Consider the following 27,064-nt stretch of genomic DNA (forward strand, 5'->3'; position numbering starts at 1 on the left):
TGTTTCATCTCCAGGGCGGCTTTTGGGCTGTTCATCCTCACCGCTGAAGACCCTCTCCCCAGAAAAATCTTCTGAGGGAAGAGGCCGGTTACCAGGAAAAGTCGTTAGGCTCCCGCTGGGGTAATCACCCTCCTGCTTATTGCAAGGAAATAAACCGCTACAACTTCGGCACTTTACCAGGTCCTCCCCGCGCAGCTGCTCCGTCGAGGGATCCCCCCACCTCCCTGACGCCAGCGGGCCCCCCCGCGGCGTGCGGGACGGTGCTGCGGGGCCCGCTGCTTTTTGCCAGCCCGGAGCCGGGGGCGGGCGCGGGGCGGAGCGGCCCGGCCCATCCCGGCACGGCACAGCTCGGCCCGCCCCCCTCCCCTCCCCTCCCCTCCCCTCCCAGCGCTGCCGCCTCATGGAGTCGCAGGGCCCCGGCAGCGTGCTCTTCGGTGAGCGGGGACGGGGGGGTGATAGATTGGGGGGGGAATAGGTCGGGGCAGGAGAGAATGATGGGAGGGGGGAATAGACCAGGGCGGGAGAGACACGGGGGGTAATGGGCGGGGGGGGGGAAGACAGACACGAGGGGGGGTAAGAGAGAGTTAAGGGGCGGGAGAGACACGTGGGGGCAAGAAATGGGGGGCAGGAGAGAGAAGGGGGAAGAGAGAGACTTTGGGGAGTAGCAGGGCCGGCGTGGAGGCGGGAGAGACACGTGGGTGGGGAATAGATCGGGGGGGGGGGGGGTAAAAGAGAGACCTGTGGGCGGTAGAGACACGTGGTAGAGACACGTGGAGGGCATTGCGGAGCCCCGGGGCCAGCAGCCGTGCCGGAGAGGGGGGGGGGACACACGTGTGTGGCCGGGCTTGGGAGGGAGCGGGCACATGGCGGGGCAGCAGCCCCTGAGGCCTTTGGTGCAGCTGGGTTTCTGCCCTTGCCCGGGTGAGCTGAAGGCAGGAGCAGGGCTGGGGAGAGGTGCTGCCCCGGGTGGTGCTGGCTGAGGCTAATTCCTCTCTCCCCGCTCGGAACGCCGGGTCTGGCATGCGGGGCTCAGGTCTGTCTTTTTCCGATCTGCTTCACATTGGTGAATCATCCTGCAATAACTGCACACACCCAGGGCGCTCTGCATTTCCGTCCTCCCCACGGTCAGCCGAGTCTTGATCCTAAGAGCCAAGGACATGATTTTTCATCTCCCTTGTTTTTGTAGCTGTTTGGACAAATATGTAATAAAATCGGTCTCGAGATTTGTCTTGAGGGACTCCAGCTCCTTGCAGCCTGGCCCAGCATCCTGCCCTCAGGTTGTTCCTCAGCCCTCACACTCCGTGTCTTTGCCTCCAGACTCCTACCAGAGCACAAGTTTTGCTGATGCCGGGGAGAGCAGAGCTGCTTTTCTGTCTGCTCCCTCTCCTGTTGTCAGGAGCAGTGCACCCTGGCTGCGCGGCTCTCTGGAGAGCCTGAGCCTTGCTCTGCCTGTGCTTGGGGGCCTTGGGTGCCCCCGGGCACAGCTTCACGGCAGCCCACTTTGGAGGCACCAGGTTTTGTCCTTGTACGGTGCTGAGCCAGGTGCACAGTTCTTGAGGTTGCTCTATCCTGGAGCCCAGGGTGCCCTGGGCTGAGGCTGCTCCCGAGCATGAGAAAATAAAATGTTTGAGGGGTGCTGTGTGTGTGCCCGGCCGGGTGCCCCTGGGAACCCTTTGCCTGCGGCGCTTGGGGCCCCGTAACAGCTGCTGCAGCTTTTCCCATCTCCTCTTTCCAGGCTGTGAGCTGACTGCCAGTACCAAATCCTACACCTTCCAGGTGGACGAGGAAGATGACTCCGACCACATTTTGGCCCTGTCTGTGGTAAGAGAAATTAGAACTAACTGTGCTTGTCCCTTCCCATGGTGGCCCGCAGCCTCACCTCCCCTTCCCAGGCTCGTTCCCTGTTTCTTGGCCGGGCTGGACCAGGGGACTCCCTTGGCTGAGGTCTCAGCACTGGCTGCTCTCAGCACAGGGCATGGGACTGTCACATTTATGGAGGTGCTTGAGCAAAGCCAGTGGTGTCAGAAGGCTGCTCAGCAGAGGAATACTCCATACATGTGGTGAAGGAAAGGATGTTTTCCTTGTATTTGACCTTGCTGGAACCTCCCGCTAGAACATGACCCTGCTCACCAGCTGGGTCTCTGGCTTGTTGCTCTCCAAGTCCAGGTAGATGCGGGGCTTTGTTTCTGGCTCTCCCTCAGGGTCACTTTCTGTCCTGGGATCACGGGACCTGCCAGCATGGGTCAGATCAGCAGAAAACACAGCCCAGGTTCCACCTCTTGAGGGGGTTGCAGGAACAGCTGTCCCAGCTGGGAAAGGCGCAGAGACCCTCCAGGGGCTGTCAGGGCAGCAGTTGCTGCAGGGGGGGGGCTCGGTGCTCTCCCTGTTCTGTGGAGCAGCATCCTCACGCCTTGCACGGCCGCTGGGCTGGTCGCTTGTCCCATGGAGAGCCCCGCCTGTTGTGTCCCCTGGGAGAGCAGTAGTACATGATCTCCGCTCCCACCCAGGTCTGCCTCACGGATGGTGCCAAGGATGAGTGCAACGTGGTGGAGGTCGTCGGCCGAAACCACGAGAACCAGGAGATTGCAGTGCCCGTGGCAAATCTGAAGTTGTCGTGCCAGCCCTTGGTAAGAGGTTGTTTTGAAGACTCAAGTAGGGACGGCTGCAGGGAACGGGACATCTCTGCACGTTTGTGGACCTTTCCCCCAAGATCCTGACCATGACCTGGTCTTCAGTGTGTGGGGAAATGCCCTGGGTAGCCTTGGCCTGGCTGCAGATGCCCTCAGAAGGACGTGTTTAGCTGGGCCAGGTGCCGTGCTGGGCACTGCAGGACTTTCTGCTTTTTGCCTCTGCCCCTAACTCAGCTCCATCTCTGTCTCTTCTCAGCTGAGTTTGGACAACTTCAGGCTGCAGCCTCCGGTGACCTTCCGCCTGGCAGCGGGCTCTGGCCCAGTACACCTCGCCGGCTGGCACCGGATCGGTAAGGACTCATGGGTGGGGAAAGGCTTGGGAGGAGCGAGGGGCATGGAGGGGCTCCCTCCCGCCTGAACACCAGCCGGGAATCCCCTGGGAGATGTGCTTGGTGCTGCCAGTGCGTGTGCTCGGTGCCTCCCTCGCACTGGTTCCCCGAGGCATGGGAAAAGAAGCCTGGATGACCCACACTGTCCCCCTTTCCTGTCACCAATCCCCTCTGAGACCTCCTTCCAGCTGGGGTACAGCTTATCGCCCACAAGCTGCTGCCAGCACTCCCTGGGCTGCTGTGCTCTTGGGGTGTCTTGGGGGCCAGTTGTGTTTGCAAAGACAGAAGCTGATAAATAACAATGATTTGTGTGTCCCAGTGCACAGGGAAGATGCTTCCTTTGAGGAGGACGATGACTTATCAGAGGAGGAGAAGGAGCTTGCTCCTATCATGCCAGCCAAGAAGTAGAGGAGGAAGCAGTAGCTTATCTCCAGGCAAGGTGAGGGGCCAGGCAGCTTCAGAGGGAGGGTCTGGGTGGCTGTGATGCTGGTGTGGCAAGCATGGGTGGAAGCTGCCCTGCTGCAGGAGGCTGCTGGTCTCAGTCTGCTTCTTCCTCCAGGTACTCACTGGGACTTCTCTCCCTGAATGGCTTTTACCTCAGACACGTCATGCCAGGACCTCAACGTTGCTGCTTTGGGTTTTGTTTTGTGGTTGTTTTTTTTTCTGTTGTAACTTTCTGGGGAGCAGGGGCTGCTCCCAGCACTGGGATGTCTCCTTGCCCACAGCCCTGGCAGGTTGATCCCAAAACTGGATGGATGCTGCTGGTGCATCCGCTCTCCCCCATCCCTGTTCTGGGAGTCGGGGGTGGAGGAGGTGATCCTTGCCCTGTGCCCTTCTGCTGTCCTGGACCTCTGCTCTGCACTCTCCCTAGCTTAGAAACACCCAGTCCTGGCCCCTTCCCAAGCAGATGGATGTAAAGCCAGTGGTGGGACTTCTCTTTACTCACAATTTGATGGTTTTTATGCACTTGGAAGTGTGAAGCTGGGGCCCAGGCGGCATCCTCAACTGCAGCTATGGTGGGGTGGGAGTTCACAGTCTACTTGTGATCTGGGGGGAGGTTCTGGGTCAATCTGCTTTACAAATAACTGTTTTTACACTCTGAATAAAGGTTCTTTCAGTCTTCAGGTCTGGAGGGGGGTCACTGCTGGCAGGCAGGTTCCTCCCACGTGCACTGCAGTGGGAGAGGCTCCTCCACGTGTCCAGTCCCTGACACTTGCTTCCTTTGGTGACGCTGGGGAGCTCCCAGGAGGGGCTCGGGGCTCCTCTCTGTCCCTTGGGGGCTCTGCATGCTTGTGCCCCGTCAGCCAGTCCAGCGCTGCATCCGAGCTACCGAGGGAAGGGGCAGGGACACAGCTCCACAGAGGTGACCCAGCTGTTAGCATCACCCCCCTGGTCTGGGCCACGCTGGTCCTGGTGCTGGGCTCACAGCAAGGTCCTCGCTCGTGTCCAGCTCTCAGCCCAGCAGCGTCCTGCGGAGGGGTGAAATGCCGGCGCCTGTGGGGTGGGGGACAGCTTTGAGCTCTGACCTTTGCTGGGGAGTCGTGTCCCTGCGTGTCTGGGTACCTGGAGAGGTTTTGATCCTTTCTGTGCTTTAGTCTGGTGACACTTCTCACCCCTGAGGGCTGGTCCTGTCCTTAGATGTTTCTCTGGTGGTTTACCTGCATCGATCTTCAACAGGCTGCCCAGGGAAGTGGTGGAGTCACCACCGCTGGAGGTGTTCAATAAGCGTGTAGACGTGGCGCTTCAGCACGGGGTTCAGCAGGCATGGTGGTGTTGGGGTGAGGGGTGGACCTGATGATCTTAGAGGCCTTTTCCAATCTTAATGCTTCTATGGTCTTGCATCCCTGGCCTGTGGGTCGGTGTCTGTCCCAGCCTGCCTTGTCTGTGACACTGGCTGCTGTCCCCGAGGAGCACCATGTGCTGTTCTGCCCCGGGACAGCAAGTTTCTCAGTTGTGTGGATTCCGGTTGGAAATCCTCCAGGGCAGGTCCTCAGCGCCGGCTCCGTCCCGGGCTGCGTGCGGGGCTGTTTCTGCGCCGGGGCCTGTGCCGCTCCCCCCCGCACCCCCGCTGCTTCCTTCTGGCCCGGCACGGAGCGCGGCTCCGATGCCCCTCGCAGCCCCGGGGAAAGGACCCGCCGGCACCCCGACCCCGTGGCGCGGGGCTGCGTCCCGGGGGGGCGGCGGGGGTCCCCCCGGTACCCACGGGGGCCGCTAGGTGGCAGGCGGGCAGCGCGGCGGCTCCGCGACCCCCCCCCCCCCCCCCCCCGCCTCTCCCCGGGGCTTCGCTCCAAGCACCGCACAGAGCAGCCTGCGGGGGTCCGGCCCGGGGGGGGGATCAGGTACGGACCGGGCTGTGCGGCCCCCCAGCAAATCTCATTGCCCCAGGGACGCAGCCGTACCGGTCCCCGCAGGGCTGGGTGCCCGCCAGATTGGTGCTGGCGGGGCACAGCGCACCGGTGCCCCGCACTGAGGGTGCAGGAGGGGAGCTCAGCGCGGTGGAGGGAGCCGTGCAGGGATGGTTCCCAGCCCCTGCTAGGGCTGGTACACGCAGGAGCTCGCCCATCTCACTGCCTGTGTGCACACCTAATGGGTCAGGGCTACATTATCTGCGGGGCCTCGGTCCTGCTCGCTCTCCGCAGAGGAGCAGCTTGGCTCAGGGGAGGCAAGAGCCAGCAGATCATTTTTAGCAAGGTGCTCTTGGAAGGGTGGGCTGGGGAGGGAGCGGGCACAGCGGGGCCCTGGCAGGGTGGTACGGCTGCTTGGCGTGAGGTGGGAGAGGTGGTGCTGGCTGCTGAGGAGCGTTTGGTCTCTGCAAGGGTTGAAGGAGGCAGCTTCAGGGTGCTGGCTTCCTTAGGGGTGTCTGGGTAGCTGGGACAACGGGCTGTGGCAGGAGGGACGGTCCTGCTGGGGGCAAAGGTGACACCGTGGGGGACATGGTGCTGGTGGCTTAAGGAGACTGAGCTTGTCCAGCCCATCTGAAGGCCTTGCTGTGAGTGCTGCCTGGTCCCCAGTGCTGCTGCAGGGCAATGCCAGGGGAGAGGCGACCCCCCAAGCCCAGAGGGGTCAATGGAGGGGCTGGGGGCTATTGGCACTGCCAGGCCCCTTCCTAAGTGACTCGGGGAGGTTTGCTCCCCCCTCCCCAGCAATGTCACAGCCTTGATGCGCTCAGCTTGGGAAGAGGGAGATAAATGCTGAGATGGCAGGCAGCTGAGGGGGGGGACGCGCTCACACACAGCGCTTAATGGGGAAGGATGGGATTACAGGGGTCACGCTAGGTGAGCAGCTTCCTTCACAGAGCTGATGGTATCAAAGCAGGTGCCCCCGGCTGCAAATACCTTGGGCAAACAAACAGGGCTGTCTAAGCGCAGGTGAGCTCGGGCACGGCTGGGCTGCGGGATGCTCAGGGTTGGCAGGGTGCAGGCTCTCTGCGTGGGGGGAGCGAAGCATGGGGCTCCCAGTGTGAGGGCTGCCTTGTTTTGCATAGAATTGGGGGAAAAATGGAGCTGACGTGAGTCTACATACATATGTGGGCTCCCCATGCTGGAGATGCATGTAATGGTGCGGAGCCCCTTGCTCTCCCGTGTTGGTGGAGGTGCCGGTACCCAGGGAGCCAAATGATGCCCCAACCCAGGTGATGGCACTGGGGTTGCTCCAGGAGGTGGCTGGCTCTGAGCATCCCTCCTCTCTGCTGCATTTCTGGGCTCTGCATGCTGACGTTGCTGGGGATGGATCCTTCCTCACTCCTGCAGCACTGGGGAACCCTGACCCTGACTGAGCCACGTAGCAGAGAAATGTGGCTATAGCATGGTTTGTTGTGGAGATCACCATGTCTGAGCGCCATGGCCATGCACCCACACCGCCACGCTCTCCATGGCCCTTCTGAACTAGCCTGGTGTGCTCGGCAAGGGGCTCAGGCTGCTGGCTGTAGGTTCTGGCCCAGATGCAGCCCCACTGGGTTGGGGCTTGGATGCCCGACTCCAGCCGGGTGGCTGGGCTGGGCCAGTGGCTCCCAGAGGATGCTCCGGTTTCAGAGGTCAGTTCTGAGTTGCTTTTTCAAGGATGGAGGAGCAGGATGGGGAGCTGCTCAGCTGAGCATGGCCAGGCAGCAGCTTTCCTCGTGATATCCCAGAAGGTCCTGCCCCAACAGTTTTCTTGCTGGGTTTCGACTCTCCATGGCTGAGAACTCAGCCCCAGGGCGGCTGGGAGGCACAGCTGTAACCGTGCTGTAGGTGGGGCTGGTCCCCCGCTCCATGAACTCTCTGTTGCTGGTTCCCACACTGAACTGGGGTAATACTGCTTTTCTCTGAGGCTTGGCTGCCTGGGCTACAGAGGAGGCCAGTGGGACACCCCTGGAGAGGCAGCGTTCCCCGTTATCCCATCCTCCAGCAGCTCTGCGAGGTGGGACAGAGAGCCATGGGGCGTGTGGCACCTCGGTGTCAGCAGGAGCCAGGAATGGGGCCAGCAGAGCCAGCCCCAGCCAGGACCACCCTGGAGGTGGGTGTGATGAACGTCCCGTTCTCTGCAGCGGCAGCTGACTGTGCTACCCGCTGTTCTGTCCTGTCAGGCAGTGGGCACAGGTACCTCTGCTGTTGCCTCAGGGAACAACCAGCACCCTAAAGCGCAGGGCTGGCCCTGGCAGAGCTGAGCCAGGGACACAATGCAACCAAGAGAAGAAGCAGTAGGATCTGGAAGGGCCGTGCTGCTGGTAATTTCCCATTCTGTCCCCATCAACCCACCTTGCAGAGGGAAATACCACTGGTGCACTGTGTGGCAACAGCTCTGTCTGCTGGAGAAGACAAAACTCAGGTCTGGGGTCATCTCCGGCTCGCTGGTGCTTGGCCATGTGCTGGGTCCTCCCCAGCGTGCCTCAAGCTGGCTGGGAGCCTGGACACCGACTGCTCTGCAGGAGGAGGAGATGTTCCTCCATCTCCTTGCTCCAGAGTGGGTGCCGGTGGCTGATTTACCATGGCTGCTCGTGGCTGCATATCCCGACTCAGGAGTTTGCTCACAGCCGGCCGCTGTGAGCAAACACGTAAAGCAGGTGGTAAAAGTGAACAGGGTTGGGTTGTGGTAGAGAGCTCCTGTAAGCCAGCATAGGTGAGGCTCCATCGCAGCCATCCTGCACTGTCCCCTCCCGCATCCCCAGTGCAGCCCACCTCCTGCAGGATGGCCTTAGCAGCTTTGTGCTCGACAGCCATGGCAGAGATACCCGGAGGTCACAGGTGTCCTGGCCTTTGACCCCTCCGAGGCGTGAATCTAATCGCTCTGGGCTGGGCCGTCCCTGACACAGGCAGGACCGTCACTGCCGGCCACGCGTCCCTGCCAGGGCTGGTGGCAGCCGGGTGGACGAGGGCTGCCCAGAGCAGCTGGGCTGTGCCTCAAGGAGATTTAGGATCTGCTGGAGGGATCATCCCAGGGAGGCATTTTGCTGCAGGGAGTACAGGGACCTTGCTGTCCCCTGTTCCCTGCACCACTGGTGACAGAGCCCTAGGCTGGATGGGCAGGATTTGGCCTCTGTGGTGTCCTTGCTGGTGATGGCTCTGCACAGGGGCTGTGGGACACCCCGTAGCCCCTCCAGCCCCCTCTCCCCTGATGGGCGCTCAGGGTGATGGAGACCGCCGAGCTGCAGCCCAGGAGGTGTTGGGGGCTGGATAGGAAGGGTTGTTACTGACAGGCAGAGCAGAGGATGAAGAGAGCATGGGGCACAGGGATCTCGCCTATGGCAGGTCTGCCCTGCTAGACTCTAGTACTCAGCTCATGGGGGAAGGTGGTGTGGTCTAGTGGTGGAGCTGGGCCCTCAGGAGAAGGGATTTTGGCTCCTGAGGAAAAAGTGGGAGCCGAGTCATTGCTTTCAAACCCCATCTGAATTCCCTGTGTGCTTGCTCCTGTGCCTCGGCTGGCTCCCTGCTGCCCTGGAGACGGTGTCTACACTATGATGGGAGCTTGGGCATCTTCTGCGTGCCACGGTCACACTCTAGGATGGTGTGAAGTCCCCTACCACAGCTGGTGCCTGGGAGAAACCAGTTACAGGCTGTCTCCAGGCTCTGGCTGTGGTTTTGCTTGGGGCCACATGTTCCCTGCTTTCCCAAAACACAGAGATGCGCAGGCTGGCACAGAGACCAGACACAGCCCTGGGCACAGGAGCTGGAGAGAGGCACGGTTCCTCTGCCAGCCCCAGTGCCAGCGTGGGGTGGGGACTGTAGGGCTGACAGGACCCGGAGGGCTGGGCTTGGATAAGGGCTATCGGGGAAGTCTGGGGCAGGTCCACAGCGCTGGCCAGCAAGGTGAGGGGCTGCGGCCAGGCTGGGGGACCAGCAGGTGCCATGGTGAGTGTGCCAACCTTGCTGCTTCTTTGGGGTTCGCTTTCGCTGGCTCCACTGCCTCCCCCCGGCTCTCACCAGGCCGTGTGGGGTGCCCCAGGGGCTGGCTCCCCGGGGCCAGGGTCAGGATGAGCTGCGGCTCTGCTGGGCTGGGATGTCAAAGGGGCCATAACCCTGGTGTTTTGCAAACTCCTGGGGTCAGCAGTTCAGCTGCCACTGACACAGGGGCCCGGAGACACACACGGGCATTTTGGGTGGATGCCGTAAGCAAACAAACGAAGGTAGAGTTACAGCCGACGGACAGCCCCCCCCCGGCCACTGCTGTTAGTTTTAGGCTTCACCCCCCTGCGGGCTGGGCGCAGGAGTCCTCTTCGTAAGAGGTCCCAAACCAAAGCCAAATTGCCTGGCCAGGCTGGCTGTGAGCAGAGGCTGGAGCTGGGCAGCAAAGGACCAGCATTTTGCACCCCTGTCTCAGCTCCTCGTGGCCCTGAAGGAGCCTCTGAGCCCATCCCACAGAGATGATGGTGACCCCCAGCACTGAGTGACAGCTCCCACCTTCCTGGGTGGCCAGTGGAGCCCTCTCCCACCCAGCCTGGCTTTGACCCCCCCCCCCTTCCCAGCCCTGCCTGATGGTGTGTGGCTGCAGACCCCGAGGAAGGTGCTGCTACTCAGGCTGGGATGCAATGCTGGGGACGTTGTGCCAGCCAGCAGTGTCTTGGAACCAGGTCCTGGAGATGCTGTTTGGTCTGTGCAACAGGGTCAGGAATGAAGCGGAACTGCCTACATGCCGTGAGCATACATATCCTCATCGACACGTCCACGTGTGTTACCCCTTCCCCGTGCACATGTGTCATGGCCGTTCTTGGCCAGGCTCCTCGTTTACTGACCTCTGTTAGATGCAGAGCAGGTTTGCACAAAAATGCTCAACCTTGAGTTTAAATCACGCAGGGCTGGGGATGCCACCTTCTCCCTGAGCTGGTCCCATATGAACTGCCTTTACCAGGAGCCTTCGGTCTTTGCTTCTGGCTTGCCTAGCTCAAGCCCAGCTGGGGGACTCTGTGTTGACCCCTTCCCAAGCTGGGTGGCCACAGAGCCATCCCAGTTCTCTCTCTGCTTTCAGATGGATGTGGCCTGGGGGTGTGTCTCCCCTGCAGTGCCCTCCACAGGGCTCCTCAGCTCTGCTAGATCTCTACCTGTGTGCCTGGCTCCCCTCTGAGCCTCCGCCACGCACTGGGTGTGGATGCCAGAGACGAAAACAGCGCTGGTCTCATCAGAGCCAAATGTAGCCTTGGTGGATGCCAAACGCCAGTGGAAAATCCCTCTGTGCACCCATGGGCTGCCCTGGATGAACTTCTGCTCTGCCTGAGGAGCAGGAGCGAAGCTGCCACACGCTGAGCCACTCGAAGCTGCCCGTGCCGTGCTGGCAGCCCTGCTGATGTGGGGGGTGAGCTCTCCTCCAAACTCCCCAGCCTGGAAGGAAGGCAGAGCCTGGCTTTGACTCCTCCGATCTGCAGGAGCATCGCTGCCTGGGAGTCAGCACGTGGCCACTGCAGGGTGATGGAGCCAGCATTGACACCGGCACTTCCAGGAGCACAGCCTGAAATTAGGGAAGCAAAGGCCGTGTTTCTAGGGGGCTGCTGGGCCGGAGGGACAGGAGGTGGTGAAACGGTCTCCAAAGGGCAGAGGAGCAAGCCCAGTTCCCTGAGACGAAGCTGTGAGAGCAGACTGCTGAAGAGGAACCTGCTGGGACCACGTCACCCAGGTTGGTCCTGCACAGGGGTGGGCACAGTTCCAGGGGGCTGTGACTAGAACACAGGGGTAGTCTCCTGGCCTGGCGTTCCCACCGCCCACGAAATATGCCTCAACCCTACTGCTAGTAATTGAATAGAGAGGAGAATTAATTGTGAGCGGGCTGTGTCTCCCCTCCCCGCTCCTCATTTGCCCCGGGGCTGCCTCGGTGCTATGGGTAGCGAAGACAAGGTCATTCCCATGTAACACATCCCGGTGGGGTTCGGCCAAGTTCCTTCCCTTCGAGGGGGGGGCAGGTTAACGGCGAGCGGTGGGATCGCCCCAGGCTGCGCCGTGCTGCTCAGCCATGGAGGAGCTGCTGTTGCCTCCGAAACGCCCCATTAATGCTGCGGTCCCTTTGTGAAGGATCAGCGGGCTGGGCCGCGCGGCTGGGACTCCGAAGGGTGAGGGTGGAGCGGGCCAGCATCGCTCTGGCTCTGCTGGGAGGCCTCCATGTGCTTATTTTGGGGTGGCAAAAGCTGGTTTCTGGCCAAGCATCCTTCAGGCACAGCTGTAAATTGTTACAGGATTCTGGTTTTCACGCATTTTGGCTCGCCATCATATGGTGTTGGAGCAGAGGGAGATGCTCGGGATGCGGGGCAGCGCTGCCCACGCTCCAGTGTCCTCGTCTTTGTGTGCCCCAGCCTTTGGCTAACCCCCAGCCCCATGCCAGCCACCCCACTGCTTACGCTGTCTGCCCCCTTTCAAAGGCAACTGCTCTGCAGACCTTCCCAGCCCTCTGTGCCTGCGGAGAGGAGGTCTCCTCGCCCTCCGGACGGCTCAGTGCTGCAGTGTGCCATTGCAGGTGCTGCTCTCCTCCATCAGTCAGGATCAGCGCTCTGGTCCTATGTCCATGGCCTGGCGGGAACTGTGCCCGCTGGCCCTTCTCCTCAAGAGACAGCGATGTCCTGGTTGCTCCTCCACTTGACGGTCTCTCCTGGTAAAGAGACGCTGGAGCCAAACTTTTTGCGAGTGTTTTGCTGGCTACCCCCCACCCCAGATTCTCCCAGCCTCCTCTTGTGATGTGAACTCCCAGTTCACTAGGACTGCTTGTCTCCACTCACCCCAGTTTGGACTGGTTGCCCTGAGAGCTGTGGTTGGTGTTGCTTTCCTTGGCTCTGCCTTTCTGAAATAAGTGATGCTGGTGGGGAGGTTTTAGGCTGAGGCTCAGGGAGGAGCTGTTAACAGCTACACCTTGCTGGTTTTGATCTCTTGTGGGGAGCAGGGGCTTCATCTGCCATCCCTCACATTGCAGGAGGAGAGGGAGGTCTGTGGACCACTTCCAACCTCGACTGGGCCAGATGGAGCTGATGCCCGAGAAGCAGCAGGCTGGAAGCTGGATCTGGGACCTGGCTGTGTCCTGCAGGTGTGCAAACGGACATCCTGGGAGAGAGCAGGGATGGTGTAGGGGTGGCCCTGGGTAAGAGGGTGCAGTGCTGAGGGCCACAGGGGGGATGGGGAGAGCCCCCACAGCACCCCCTGTGCTCTCTCCAGTCTCTGCTGTACAGTGACCCAGGCAGCCCCCTCCCAGGGTCTCACAGTCCCTCACCTGCTGCCCCTTCCGTCTCCTCAAATCCTCTCCTGGTCTGCTCACTGCTGGATTGCAGTCCAGGCTGCTCCAGGAGCTGCCCCATGGTTCCTGGCTGCCAGGAGGCTCTATGTGGGGTGCAAAGACGAGGTGGATCTGGGGGGAAGGTTTGCGAGCAAGCCTGGACCTCAGCTGGGCTGGGACAGCAGCCTCCACGTCCTGGTTCCACTTTTGGCTGCTTCTTCTTGGTGTTGCAGCCCCGTGGCTGTGTCTGGGCACGCCCAGCTTGATGGGAAAAGGGGTGAGAGGACTGCAGCTCACGTGTCTGGTGTTCAACGCTTTATCTGGTGTGTTCGCACCCCTGAAGAACATCAGACACATGAGCTATTCTCTGAGGCAAACACACTTCTGTGCCTGCCCGACCTAAACATAGTCCAGGTTCTGCAGCTGAGGGCAATGGAGCAGTGGTGCCCCAGGACGGGACGTGATGGGAACATGCTGGTAGCCTCCTCCAGGCGTCCCAGCTGCCTGGAGTGCTGGGGACGCAGCAGGTCCCCAAGTCTTTCTGCCGGGAGGGGATTTCTTCTGCCAGCCCCATAGCAGCTTGGCCTGAGGCCCAGCTCGTCTCAGGAGAACCGGGCTGGGGTTTCTCTGCTCCGCAGGAGAGCCAGACAAGCCATTTAGCCTCAGCACCTGAGGATGGAGGGGACCCTCTCCCTGCGGACCGAGGGGCTTAGCTCAGATGGCCTGCGAAGGAGCTGATAGCCAGGCTGATTTCCCTTCTGCTGCCTTGCGCAGGAGAGCGGCTTTCCAAAAACGTCTGATTTTTACTTAAAATATAAACAGGGAGAGGCTTGTTGTCCTTGATGCAAACACGGGTGACCCCGTGGTGGGCTGGGAAGCACGGAGGGAAGGAGGCAAATGCCTCTGTGCAGGCACCCGCCTCCCCAGCAAGGAGCAATTCATGGCCACGAGCCGAGGCAGCAGCAGAGGTGGGACGAGCCCGACAGCAGTGATGCTGCCTGTCCCCAGCCGCCGCCACCAGCCTGCTCGTGTCTCTCCTGTGCCCCAAGGTGGGGTGGGACGGGGGCTGTGGAGGCTTTGGCTGTGGGCCCGAGGACGGCTGGCAGGAGCATTGTCTGTCATCTGCTGTCAGGCGAAGTGTGGCCGCCCCTGGGTGATCCCGCACCGGCTTGATTTTTACAGCCATGACTGGCACTTGAGCCTGTTTGCCGAGGGCAGGGGGCACGCAAGGCTGTCAGCTCGCGGCTGCCTCCGACCCCGTACGGGACATCGTAAATCTCCCGTTTCAGGCAGCCTGGGCTGTTCTGGACACGGTGCTGCTGAACACGGTGTGCAGGAGAACGCGTGGCCTGACCCTGCGCCCGCCAGAGGTAAAGCAGGGGTGGCCGCCGATGAGCCAGAACCGCATCTGGGAAAGGGACAGTGCCTAAATCCCTTTGATTTTTTATATATAAAAAGGTGAGGATTGTCTGAATTTAGAGCATCAGGAACATCTTGTGCTGCCTGCTCTGGTTTTGTCTGGTTTTCCTGAGGCAACCCGGAGCGGTGGATAAGGGGAGCCGGCTCACCCACGCTGTGGCACATCAGCTGTGCGCACAGCTCGGCGCGGAGGGGTTTTCTCCCCAGCGTGTGTTGGGCTGACGAGCTGAGTGCATGAGGGTGTGCTGCCTGTGGAAACCCTCTCTTGCTTCAGCTGAGCACCTTCAGCACCCATCCTGCCTCAGTCCTGTGGTGCTCCTGAGGTCTTCCAGCTAAACGCAGGCTTGGCCCAAGAGTTCTTTCTACATGTAGGAAAACCCCTCAGAAACACCCTTCTGTCTTTTTGCACCAAGGAAAAGGGAAGGAAAATGCACAAGGGGCTGATTTTGTGGGAAATCTTGGCCAGAAGCGGGCAGTTGCCCGCCCTGTGCTGTGCTAGGTCTGATGCTGATGCAGGGGCCGTTTTTCTCCTTGAGCCAGCCCAAGGACGCGGCAGCTCCCAGGCTCCCCTACCCGCCTGCAGCACCCCCTGACAGTGACAACGCTGGGCGAGACCAGGTGAGACCCCTGGGAGACCTGTCCCCGGGAGGTGACTGTAGGCAGCGTTTTGGGGTGAAACGATGATCCTGTGGTGCGATGGCACATGCGTCTGGGGCTGCTGGGTGCCGGATCGCGGGGGAAAACACGCGAGCTGGATGTCGGTGTGTGTGAGAGAGAGAACTGTCCTGCGACCGCAGCTGGCGTGTGCGAGGTTGGAGGGGGGGGGTGTATTTTTGGGGTAGAGATGAGCAAGGAGGAGCGTGCGTGTCTGTGCCGGGGGGTGCGCAGCACACGTGTTACGGGTTGCGTGTGTGTAGGGGGGCTGCGGGTGTCAGGGGTGCGAGCGGGGAGGAGGGGGCTGCGTGGGAAAGGCCGTGAGGAAGGGTCTGCAGGGCTGTGCATGTGAGGGCTGCGTGTGTGCGTGTCGGGGGGGGGGTCGCGCACACGCGTGTGTGTGTGCGTGTGTGGCGGCGGCTCTGTCACTCAGAGGCCGGCTGACAGGAGCTGCCTCTCCAGCGGCGGCAGATAGCGCTGATTGCTGATTCGAGGAAACAAAATAGCAATTGTAATTATGGGCTCTGATAAGATAAAGGAGGGCGCGGGGAGAGCGGGGACCGGCAGCGGGGCACGGCCGGCAAATTAGCAGCTGTCACTCAGAGCCGAGCGAGGCGGCCCCGGCCAGGTACCGGCCCCGGGGGCCGCCCGCCCGCCCGCCCGCCGTAGCCCCTCGGCAGCCACTCGGCAGCCCCCGCCCCGGTGCGCAACAGGTGGCGGGGCCGGGAGCGCCGGGGCTCGCCGCGACGATGCAGCCTTCGGCGGCCCTGCCCGGGCTGCGGGGCTGAGCCCCGTCCCGCCGCCGCGACCCACAGGCCCCATGGCCCCGCACCGCCGGCCCTGAGGGTGCCTGCACCGCCCGCACCGCCAGGTAAGCGCCCGGCGGGGATGCTCCGGGGGTCCTGCTGCCCGCTCCCCGCCCCGCCCGCGGTGTTTGCTCAGCTTCGCGAAACTCCGGCCCCCTCCATCCTTCCCCCCCCCCCCCCCCCCCCCCGGTAATCCTTTTAACGTCTGGCACGTCCAGGGAGGGCTCGCCCACCCGGTCCCAATCCACAACGCGCCCGCGGAGCGGGGGGAACAGCGGTCCCGACGCCCACCCCCCCCAACCTCCTTCCCAGCCCTCGAACCCCCGTTTTACAGATGGGGAAACTGAGGCACCGGACGGGGAGGGCGTCCCGCCGGCGGCTGGCTGCGGACCCCGGCCCTTAGTGCCAGCCCCGAGCCCGGCGACCCCTGGCCCTCCGCCGGGCCGGGGACGGGACCGGGGTCGGCGGTCTGCCCGGGCTTTCCCCCCTCCCCGCCCCGCCCCGGCCGCGCCCGCCCCCGCCGTCGGGGCTCCGGTGCGGCCTCGCCGCCTCCCGGGGCGGCAGCGGAGCGGGGCGGGGGGCTCCCCGCGGCGGGGGGCCGCCGGCCGTGCGCCCCGGGGGCTGGGCGGGCGGGCGGGCGGGCCGGCCGGGGGCCTTTCCCCTCTGTAGCCGCTTGTGCCCTCCTTCCCTCGGGCGAGGACGCGCCGGCACGGCGAAAGGAGGCGAGGAGCCGAGGTACCGCCGGGCCCCGGGCTCCCGGCCCCGCACCGGCGCCGCGATGGACCCCTGCTCCTCGCTCTTCAGCTACGTGTGAGTACCGGCAGCGCCGGCCCCCCCGCCCCGGCCCGCACCCCCCCCCCCCCCCCCCGGTTCACACCTCTCTCCTGCTTTCTCTCTCCCCCCCCCCCCCCCAGGTTAATGCACTTGTTCGTCCTCTGCCTGCAAGCCCAGGTAAGCGCCCGCTTGGCCCCCCGGCTTTGTTCGCCCCTCGGGGGTGGGGGGGTGGGGGGTTCCCCGCTGCCGCCGCCGAGTCCCCCGGATCGGGAAGGGGGGGGTGTGTGTGTGGGAGGAACAGTTTAAAACCCGGGAGACAAAAGTCGCCCGGCTGTAAAAAAAAGAGGCCGAGGGGGGACCCCCCCGGGCTGCAGAATGAAGTGCGGAGGACCCGGGCTGCGAGGCAGAGGATACCCGGGGTTTCAAGGAATCGCGCAGGGATATTTTCCAGTAGCTTTAGGTCCCGATGCCCCCTCCCCCCAAATGGCGTTGTGGGTACCCCTGTTCTTCTTGTCCGGGGTTGTTTTCCTACACCGCTTCATCCAAAAAGTTAAGGGGAATTAAAAAGGGGGACACCCCCCCTGACCCCTTCCCCCAAACCTCACTAAAAATCACGGGTTTTGATTCAGCTTAAAATTGTCAGACTGCAGCGTCGCTGGTTTGTATTGCCAGGGAGAGAAGTATCACGAATAGATTGAGCAGCCCGGGCAGAGCTCGCGCGACACCCGCATACCGGCAGGCACGCGTCACTGGGAGCGGTGCGTGCGCCCACAAACCGGGGTGAAGCCCCCCATCCCCCTGAGATCACAGGTGCAGAAGCTTTGTTTAAAATGCCCGTTAAGCTGCTTCTTTTTATTTTCTTGCAAGCTTGGGGGAAAAAAAAAAAGAAAAAAATTGAGTTTCCAGCTGAAAAGCGGAGGGAACGAAGCGCTGGGAGTGTGCAGATGTGTAAAAACATAGCTGTAATATTTTGGAGTATGAGATGGAGCCCAAGTAGCAGCATGGCTAATGACCTCTCCTCCACATGGTACCCTCATCAGAGCCGGGGAGAGAATCCTGCTGCATTATCCAAAACCCGTCTATAGGAAACACACACGCGCACAGGCAGAAGTGGAGGGAGAGAGATGACATTGTCAAGGGGAGATATCTCTATAAAGCCAGCTTTGGGACAGCAGCGGCTTTTGCTTTTATTGGGTTTTTCTGTTGTTGTTGAAGACGGGAGGAAATCTTCCCATTTGACGTGGGGGTGGCGGGGGGTAGTCCCAACCTTCTGATGTTGAAAGGAGCTCTCTCCTAACATTTGCTCAGAATACATCTTTATAAATGTCAGGGAGCAGCGAAACTTTCCAGACTTAAAAGAGGGATTTGAGACAAGGGGGGAAAAAGACTTCTGTGCAAGCTCGCGAGCCGGGGCTGAAGGTGGGGGGAGCATGTCTGGCCGCTCATGAAAGTCATTTCAAGCCCAGGAGCAGCAGCATCAGGTCTGGAGGGGACGGGCTCAGCTGCGGTGCCGGGGCTGGGGACAACCCCGCTGCCGGCACCCAGCAGCTGGCTGCGGATGAGGGATGTGTTTGCATGGGTAGCATGTTCGTACCTGTGGGTTGTTATGCCACGAAATACCTGGACTGGGGCATGGTTTTCGTATAATTTTTATGCCTCGCAGCTCTGCCTTCTCTGGGGAGCTTGTATTTAATGAGCTCAGTGAGCGGGGTGTTTGGGAACGAATAGGGAGCCCGGGACCCAGAGGGAAGGAGCTGTTCAAACCGATGGGGCAGTGGCCGGGGTACCTGTGCGGGGCACCTGGAGCAGTAACACGCTCCCGCAGAGGCAAGAGAGCTGTGGGATGGATGTCAGCCCCTTGGGTTGGACAACCGAGGACCACCCTGCATGCCCCTCCAAACCCCCTCCAGCTCCCAGCCTTGATGCCCGTCTCGGGTACCCCCGCACCAGCTGGGACCCGCTAGAGTCCCAGAGAGGCCTCTGGCATCCCTGAGTCATCCACACCTCTCTGCTTAGGGCACATCTGGAGCAGGCACAGCTCTCTAAAAAGCTCTGGTCCCTGCGTCCCCGAGCTCAAGGCTCCTTCTCCCGGGGAGGCTTTGCTGGCGCAGGAGGTACCACCGCGGTCCCAGCTCTGTGCCTCCCCGTAAAGCCCGGCTGGAGGCTGGCGATGTCGGCTCAGCCCATTCGCCCCTCTGAGGAGTAGAGATTATAATGGTGTGCCGTATATTTTTTAATTTCCTAAAGGTAACTGTTCAGTCCCCACCTAATTTTACACAGCATGTGAGGGAGCAGAGCCTGGTGACGGATCAGCTCAGCCGGCGGCTCGTCCGTACCTACCAGCTGTACAGCCGGACCAGTGGGAAACATGTGCAGATCTTGGACAACAAGAAAATCAATGCGATGGCAGAGGATGGGGATGTGCATGGTAAGGACGCGCGGGGCGGGGAGCCGGGGAGGTGTTCGCAGCCCAGCGTGGCGATTGATGATTTCTGTCCTGTTTGTTAGCCAGAAATCATTAAAATCGTTCGGCTTGCGGGAGCTTGTAAAGGGAGAACACAGGGGTCAGTGGCTGCGTGGCTGAAGGTGAGGGCAGGTTCCCCGTGATGAGGGAGGGGACCGGTGCTTGCGGGCTGGGCTCAGCTCCTTGCTTTTTCATTCTTGGTTTGCACCTGACTCGGAGGGCTCGGGGCTGCAGCGTGCTGAGCGGCATCAGGCGTTTCAGCTCGGCTCTCTGCAGGGCTGGAAATCTCTGAGACTGGAGAAGAAATAGAAAGGAAAGTTGAAAAAGAAAAGGCGTGTGTGTGGGGGGAGGGCTGCTTTGGAAGCCTTCCCTAAACTAGAACTGTCCAAAGTGGCGTTTTCCCAACGCAGCCTCCATCCCTCCCTTCCCAAAACAAATCCCGAGCGGAGGGTCGGCGAAGCAGCCGGTTGCGGGTGCCGATGCTGCGGTGGCTCCAGAGACAAAGCAGCGGGACTCTGCAAGCACGAGAGCCTGCACTGCGCCCCGGCCCCTCTGCCATCGCCCCGGCCCCTCTGCCATCGCCCCGGCCCCTCTGCCATCGCCCCAGCCCTGGCACCCCCTCCCCAGAACCCCCACCACCCCGGGGCAGGGGGACTGATCCCTCCGCGGGGGACACTCCAGCCCGAAAGCTGTGATCGCGGGCGCTGATGACACGTTGGGACAGTCAAGCGCCGCGCAGGGGTCGGCAGGGCCAGCGAGCCCCGGCACTGCCGGCTGCGGGAGGCCTGATCCTGCACCCGGGTCAGGGAAGCGCCTGCGTTTGTGTGTGTTGTGCGTAGGAATCACAACTGTTTTTCTTTGGCATTAGCTGCAATTTCCCTTTCTTGCTTGGGGAGATTAGTAGAAGCACTTTTCTTCCTTCCCCTTCTGGTGCTGCTATTTTTTTTTTTTCCCTTCTTTCCTTTTGTTTTGGCTGAAAATTTCACGCTGGATGACAGCAGTGCAAACACAGCGCAGATTCCACCTATAGGGTATTCCATACATCCAGCATTAATCTTCCAAATGAATTATTCCCACCCTAGAGCAGCCCCAGCTTGAAAGGGCATTAGCTAATTTCCCAAGCAAAAAATCCTGTCGTGTTTTAGACCTATAATGCCCGGATTTTAAACAGCAGTTAGTGCACATTTAAGTAACGACCAGGTTTAAATAAGGGCAGAAGGAGGGGACTGGTGGTGGCTTCAAAAACTCTATTAAAATGTAATAAAAAAAGGTTAAGCATTTGAAGAGCTAAGGAGGAAAATGAAGACTGATCTAAACCAGAAAGAGAACAAGCAGTTTTTCAGATGTAAAGTTTTAAAAGAGTTGCAAGTCTGTAAATGTTAAAATAGAGGTTCAGGATTGTTCTATATGAATCTCTAGGGAGGCCCCCATGTCTGGAAGAACTATTAAAACGCTTCTTACTTTCACCTTTTTTAACATTTCCTGAATACTTTCTCCTCTTTGCAGTCCAGTTGGGGGATCAAGTGTGTCTCGCTGCATTTTTTCAGCATTTACGTAGCCACTTTCCCTTCAAAGTTTGAGCATGAAACATAATTTTACTGGGATAAATCTGTCACCTAAGTGAAAGAATAGAGTTGAAAATGTTAAGCTCCCCCCACCCCCCCAAAAAAAAAGAGGGGAAAAAAGACTCCCCCAAAAAGTTATTTAGAAAGCCACTGTTAAAGAAAAAAGTCTCCCTCGCCGAGCCTTTCCTTCTGCCTTTTTTATCTCATTTTTGGGGGTGGGCGTGTAAAAGGGGTTGATTTATTTTTGCAGATGACCCCTTTCCCCACGCTGACATTTTTACAGCCAACTTAACATCGAGTCCGGTGTTTTCAGTTATCTGTCTTAATTGTCAATATCTGATTGACTTTTTTTTAATTCTAAGGAAAGGCGGGCGGCCGGTGCAGCCTGGCTGGTTCCTCCCGGGCCATGCCTGCCCCGAGCAAACGTCACCGGCCGCAGCCACCTGTGCCTGGGGTTTTCCCCTGCTCAGGGTTGGGGTTTGCGGGGTTCATGGGTCACCCCCACAGGTCTGGGGGTGCAGGTCCCCAGGGACAGGTTGTCCTCATCCTCTGCTGCCAGCGGCTGGCAGGGATGGAGCTGTGCGCTGGCTGGGCTTGTGCGGGGCGGCGGACACAGCCGGTGGCTGTAAATCACAGGGGGGGGGGGGGGAAAGGCCGAAAGAGAAGCGAAGTGCATCTTTAAAGCGGGGTTTTGTGCTCGCTTGGGCCGAGGCCTCCTCTGTCCCTCCCTCTCTCCCTCCCTCCCTGCTTTTTCTATCTCTCAGAGAGAAAAATCAATTCTCCTCAAACCTTTTACTGCCTCCGAGATCAATTCCCCCCCCTTTCCCCAATATAGATAAATAGGGGGTCACTGTCTCAGCGCTTCGTTTGCGGAGCACTGTGGCTCCTGTGGCTGCTTTTGGGGGTTCTGGGTGCATGCCAGGCTCTGGGCCTTTGGTGCCAGGGTGGCACAGCCTGGAACTGGCTCTTCCCAAATTTCTCAGCTCTTGAGTCCTGGCTGGGGGTGGGGGTCTGCGGGCACGGGGCAGTTTGGGGATGAGAGATGCTGCAGGGTGACACTGGTGGGAGGGAGCGTGGGGAGGGGCTGCCTGCTTGCCTGGCAGCACCAAATCAGTCGGCCCCAGCAGATTGTGGATTGCTCTGTCCGTTGCTCAACTCAGCTGCTGCCAGTGCTGCCTGCCCTCTGCCCCCACCTTGGTGACCTCAGCAGTGCCCGTGGTGCGAGGGATGCATGATCAGGGCATCGCAGAGACTGAGAGGCAGGAGTTTGCTCCTAGCCCAGCGTGTGATTTAGGCTCACTTTAGCTTGTGCATGTGCCCACAGCCTCCTCCTGCCAAGCCACCCATGCCGGAGCTGCATCACTGCCCTCGCTGGGGCTCGCCGGTGGCTGAGCATCCTGGGGTAGAGGTGTGCAAGCCAGGGTGGACCACTGTCTTGAGGAACCGAGCAGGCCTTGTGCAGAGATCAGCGAGGAGAAATAAGGCATCGAGGGGCTTATTCCTGTAATGAGGCTACAGACTTGGAAGCTTTGCAGGCAGCGCTCTGATTACTTTGCCAAATTGCACTTATGGTGCTAGGGGCTGATCCTGGGCAAGAGGTGATGGTGGTGAGATGGGACAGTCCCAGCTGGCTTTTCAGTGCCATGGGGAAATCTTTGGAGCTTGGCACAGCACAGCCCTTCTGAGGCGTGAACAGGTAGCCACCATCCCCAAGTTGGGGCTTGCCCCGGGGAGGGGAGCTGGCTCTGGGGACAGCAGCTGCAGGGCCGGGCAGAAGGATGTCCTGTCCCCATCCTCCCCCTTCCCTGGGGATGGATGGGCTTCGGGGCTCAGGTTCCCAGGGCAGAGGCAGGGAGGGAAGGTGACAGGTCTATTTATAGGCAGCCCATCGACCTGGCGATTTGCATAGCTCCTTTGGAAGTCGATCGATGCCTCCATTAAAAAACTGAGACCAAATCAATACGCCCTCTCGACTCGTGCAAAGGTGAAAGGCATTAAAAGGATGGCCGTACCCTTCACGCCTCCCCTGCCAGCTGCAAAGTCACTGCTCCTCCTGCACCCATGGCCTGGCAGAAAGACGTGGAGCGGTGTCCCCTGGGCTGGGGACAGCTGGCAGCACGCCGTGCACTTCCAGAGGGTTCCTGCCTGCTTCCTGCCCGCAGGCTCACACAGACCTGTCTGGGTTTGCAGGGCAGTTGGCTTGTTCTCCACCGGCCAGTGCGTGCCCTGCTCACTGTCCTGCCTCCTTTCTGGGATGTCTCTGCGGCACCTGAACCGCTGAGCCCCATAGAGCCAGGCAAGGCAGAGCTACCCCACCCCCCCCCAGCATGGCTCAGGGTGGCAAAAGGATGTGACCAAGGTTATGCAGGGACATGGTGGCAGGGTAGAGGGGTCAAGACTGGCTCTTAACCTCATGCTCTGATTTCAGGGCTCTCCCCAGCCCAGTCACTTCCCTGCCCGGCGTGAGCCCACAGTGCCCAGCGTCAGGCATTTCTGGGATTTCCATCACTGCGCCTGCCCCATCGCAGAGCCCCTCTGACCTCCCTCTCTCTTTACTCCTGCTGCTCTCCCCAGCCAAGCTCATCGTGGAGACGGACACCTTCGGGAGCCGCGTGCGCATCAAGGGAGCGGCCACGGGTTTCTACATCTGCATGAACAAGAAGGGGAAGCTAATTGGCAAGGTAGGGTGCTGGGATCAAGGGCACCAGAGAGCCAGGGATGCGCTGTGGGTACTGACTGGGGCTTGCTGGGAGAGGAGCTCTTACCCGATATGGAGCCTATCTGTGGAGATGGGGAGGTGGGATGGGGATCCCAGGGCTCAGCCAGCGTACACCCTTGGAGGGCAGGGGGATGAGCCACCCTGCAGCCCAGGTGGCAGGGGAGAAGTAGGGGGACAAGGGAGGCGGGCGGGTGCCGTGTGGGACACATTCCTTGTATGTCCCCGAACAAATAGGCGGATTGCTGGGCTATTCTCCCCGATTACATGGTACAAGTGCTGGGAATGTTAAGATGCTCCATGGGGCTGGCCCCAGGGCTGGCTCTGCCTCGCTCCGGTTAGTCACGCTCCCTCCGAGCCTTGACGCTCCCTCCCTGGAGGCAGAGGGGGCTGGATGTGCAAAATCCCGCTGGGACAGCGATTGTCTGGGAGGATTTTCCGTGGCGGCTCCCTCCCGGGGGCTGGCTGATGTGGGTTCCCTCCCTGGTCCCACTGCTGCCTGTAATGGGGAGGATAATGGGGAGGAGCTCAGCTTCCAGCTGCCCCTGTGCTCCCTGCCATCTGCGTCTCTGGGCACCATCCCCATGGACCCCACGTCGCCTTGTCGGCCCCTTGAAGCCTGTCCTATGTTAAACACCCTGGAGGGAATGGGATGGGTGGGTGAATTGCCACTGGGATGGAGAGGCTGCTTATGGTCATGTTAGCAGGGGAATCCAGCCCCGACACGGATTGGGGCAGGATGAGAGCGGGCAAAAATCTCCCTGCGGGTGAGTGGAAGGGAAGGCTGGGACAAGCAATGTTAGGGCTTGCAGCCCGGTGCTGGCATCACACTGGGATGCAAGCTGCAATGAGCAGCATCTGCCCGTGCCGCAATGAGTGCTGCCCCCAGCTTTTCTCAGGAAAAGCAGATTTGTATGTGAAAATTCAGATGTGTACGAGAAGAGGTGGAAAAGCAAGGCCTTGGCTGCCCACAAGCATGGCAACCCTGCTGCCACCCCAGCCAGTCCAGCTTGGGGCAGCAAGAAGCAGCCCTCCGACCGTTGCTTAAATTCCCCCCCTCTTCCCTTCTCAGAGCAACGGCAAAGGCAAGGACTGCGTCTTCACGGAGATCGTCCTGGAGAACAACTACACGGCGCTGCAGAACGCCAAGTACGAGGGCTGGTATATGGCCTTCACCCGCAAGGGCCGCCCGCGCAAGGGCTCCAAGACTCGGCAGCACCAACGGGAGGTGCATTTCATGAAGAGGCTTCCCAAGGGCCACCAGACCACCGAGCCCCACAGACGCTTTGAGTTCCTCAACTACCCCTTCAACCGGAGAAGTAAAAGGACTAGAAACTCCAGCTCCAGGGCAGGCCCTTGACTTGCCTACCTCTGCCTACCCTGCCTGCGTCTCTCCCGGACGACCCTCCTCCAAGCTTGGTGGACTATACGTAGACACTTTCCCATATGGGTATTAAACAAAAAAAAGTGGGAGGGAGGATAAAAAAAATTACCTGCTCTAGTTGTTGATAATTTTAGGGGGGGGTGTTGTTTGGTTTTTACTAAAAAAAAAAAAAAGGAAAAAAGGAAAAAAAAAGAATAAGAGAGGCTCTATTTTTGTACTCCAACTTTAAAAGGAATGAAACATTCAAAGACTGGTGAAGGGGGAAGAGCCCTTCACTTAGAAATGTTCTAGTCTGTTTGGGGTCTTGTTTTATTTTGTAACTTTTTTTTTTCTAGCTCTAGGGGTAAAGGAGAAAAAAAAAATATCACCATTTAAAACAAACAAGCAAAAAAAAAATGGAAATCCAAATCTGGGAGCAAAGTGCTACTTGAATGAACTGAATTAACGCTTAAAGGAGAAGATGGAGAGGCTGGAAAAAAATTAAGGGAAGGGGACTTATTTTGGAGATGGCCTGAGGTCTCCCGGGTGGGTTTGCAGCCGGGGTGATGTGTGGGGGCTGGCTGCGATGCCCGGGGCGAGGACCGCTCCATGCTTTCCTTCCATGGAGGCTCCTACTTCTTCAGCTGAGTGAGGGGTTGCTGGAAGTCTCTTCCATCCTTTGAAACCGCTGCTGGCTTCACAACTCCCAACTTATTTTTTCTCAGGAGGGGACAGGGGTGATGGATGCCCCAGAGAAAGTCCTGAACTGACTTGGTACCTCTTACCCATGAGAGCATCTTTGGCATTTGGTTTGTTTTACGCTACTAAGGTGAGGCAGTGGGCGACGGCTGCCGTGGAGCAGGCTGGTAACTGTTGGGGTTTTTTTCCGGTATGTCTTTTTTTTTTTTCCATGTGGAAAATGTGAACTTCTCACCAAAAATTGATATTTTTTTCTGTTTCTATTTTTTTATCAGATGGAAGTTTTCATCCGTAAAATTAAAAAAAAGTTTACAAATTACTGTAGAGCCATTTGGGGCTGGTTTTGTCGTAATATTCAGTTTGTGGCTGATGCTTCTGTTGTCAACCATCTCTTCTGGGTTTGCTCTTTGATAAGAAATTCTACCGCCCTCATCCTCCTAGGAAAGGAGAGGTTTTCTTTCAAAATTTCTGTATTGACAGAAGCTAAATTTTCTATTTAGGAAAAAAAAAAAAACCTGAAGGAAACATTAGATCTCTTGAGTGAACGTCCCCAGCCAGCCCCGCTCTGCACATGCTGCCCTGGGACTGCGGCTCTCTCCAAAGGGTTAAAGCAATTATTCTTCACGGGGAGGGCAAACAAAGACACTGGATAGGAGCCAGAACCAGGGGTGACTTTTCATCCAATCTTTTAAGATTGTTTGTTTTTTCTGTTTCCTTGAGGATTTTTGTTTTGTTTTTGGTTGTGTACAAACTGAATATGAAATGATTGAAATATTTATTTAATATGTGCATTAAAAAATTTGTATTAGTCTAAATGAGCCTGATGCTTTCCAGAGAGGGGCTGGGGCTGCAGAGGCAGGGTGGAGAGAGGTGAAGGAGAATGGCAAAGTTCAGGACAGGGCTGAGGCTGCTGCTTGGCATGAGCCCCTTCCCAAGGGAACAGATGGGGGAAGTGGGAGGATGCCCTGAGATGTTGGATCTAGATGAGTCTTGTGGAAATTGTGGTTTTCTTTGCAGCAAATTCCAGGTTTAATGGGCAGATGCCTCTTCCTTGCCCTGTGGGGACGGGCCCATTGCAGGCTGAATGGGGACATAGTGCAACAGAGCCTGGATCACCGCTTTTAAGCATGGGATGAGGCTTTCCAAGAGAGAGAGAGACAGTATCTGGTTCCTTTCTGGTCTGGGTGCGCTCGGTGTCTGTGCAAAGCGGGCTGCTGACTCCCCTCCTTTGGAGGATACTCAGTGCTGCTGAGGTGCTGGGTCTTGCTCACAGTAGCCGATGGGGGGATACGGATATGGAGTGGTCTCAGATATGGAAAGATGCAAGAATAAAACTGTTAAATATGTTTAAAAAAAGATAAATTGCAGAAATGAAGCAACCTTGCAAGGTGACAGTCTTGGAATCGCTGGTGTCAGCCCCGCTGGTGCTGCCATCCTCATGGGGAGCCTGCGGCACCGCTTAATGCTCGGCGTTCCCTTGTCCGTGGAGTGCGAGGATGAGCTGATCCCCTGGCTGATGGAGTGGGCCGGGCTGAGCTGTCAGCGTATATCATGGGTTTGAAGGAGGGAAGATGAGGGGCTGAGCGCTTGGCCACGCTCTGCATCTGAGCACCGCTGCTGCGTCACGGAGGCCATGGACGATGCTTGGGCTGCAGGACAGCGCAGACGGCATTTGCCCGGCTGTCCCAGGAGGGACCCAAGGGTTGCAGGAGCCTGCAGCTGACAGCGACAGCGCTAGGGCAAGCCCATGTTGTGGTTTCCAGACTACACGAACTGAAAGTGAATGGCTCCTGGCCTTTCCCCAGGCAGAGATGGTGTTTGATAGTCCTTAATGGGTGCTTTTCTTTCATTAATTTGTCTAATTGCTTTTCCTAATGGCTTTGTGAACCTGAGTCAATTGGTGCCGGGTTGCTGCTCCAGGTAAG

General features: G+C 59.2%; 2 protein-coding genes and 1 long non-coding RNA gene across 4 annotated transcripts; all 3 read left to right on the forward strand.

The window, feature by feature from the left end:
* Positions 1-374: 374 nt before the first annotated feature.
* NPM3 (nucleophosmin/nucleoplasmin 3) lies at positions 375-4,143 on the forward strand. The gene is made up of 6 exons (XM_075423596.1): positions 375-434; positions 1,736-1,821; positions 2,508-2,627; positions 2,887-2,980; positions 3,339-3,458; positions 3,579-4,143. The coding sequence occupies exons 1-5, from the start codon at positions 401-403 to the stop codon at positions 3,425-3,427; spliced, it is 423 nt and encodes a 140-aa protein (XP_075279711.1). The 5' UTR covers positions 375-400; the 3' UTR covers positions 3,428-3,458; positions 3,579-4,143.
* A 6,330-nt stretch (positions 4,144-10,473) lies between these two features.
* LOC142361751 (uncharacterized) lies at positions 10,474-14,876 on the forward strand. The gene is made up of 4 exons (XR_012764359.1): positions 10,474-11,101; positions 12,383-12,493; positions 13,969-14,137; positions 14,639-14,876. It is a non-coding gene; the product is annotated as an uncharacterized LOC142361751 (long non-coding RNA).
* Positions 14,877-16,294: 1,418 nt separating this feature from the next.
* Positions 16,295-25,862, forward strand: FGF8 (fibroblast growth factor 8). Of its 2 annotated transcripts, none has more exons than XM_075423595.1 (5): positions 16,295-16,368; positions 16,473-16,509; positions 18,580-18,760; positions 22,936-23,042; positions 24,150-25,862. In XM_075423595.1, exons 1-5 carry the CDS (start codon positions 16,337-16,339, stop codon positions 24,435-24,437), a joined length of 645 nt encoding a protein of 214 aa, XP_075279710.1. In that variant the 5' UTR covers positions 16,295-16,336; the 3' UTR covers positions 24,438-25,862. The 2 variants fall into 2 exon arrangements, with proteins under 2 accessions (XP_075279710.1, XP_075279709.1); XM_075423594.1 differs by having other exon boundaries at positions 18,613-18,760.
* Positions 25,863-27,064: the final 1,202 nt, after the last annotated feature.

Source organism: Opisthocomus hoazin, chromosome 6 (assembly GCF_030867145.1).
Source record: "Opisthocomus hoazin isolate bOpiHoa1 chromosome 6, bOpiHoa1.hap1, whole genome shotgun sequence".
In the NCBI taxonomy this organism is placed as follows: domain Eukaryota; kingdom Metazoa; phylum Chordata; class Aves; order Opisthocomiformes; family Opisthocomidae; genus Opisthocomus; species Opisthocomus hoazin.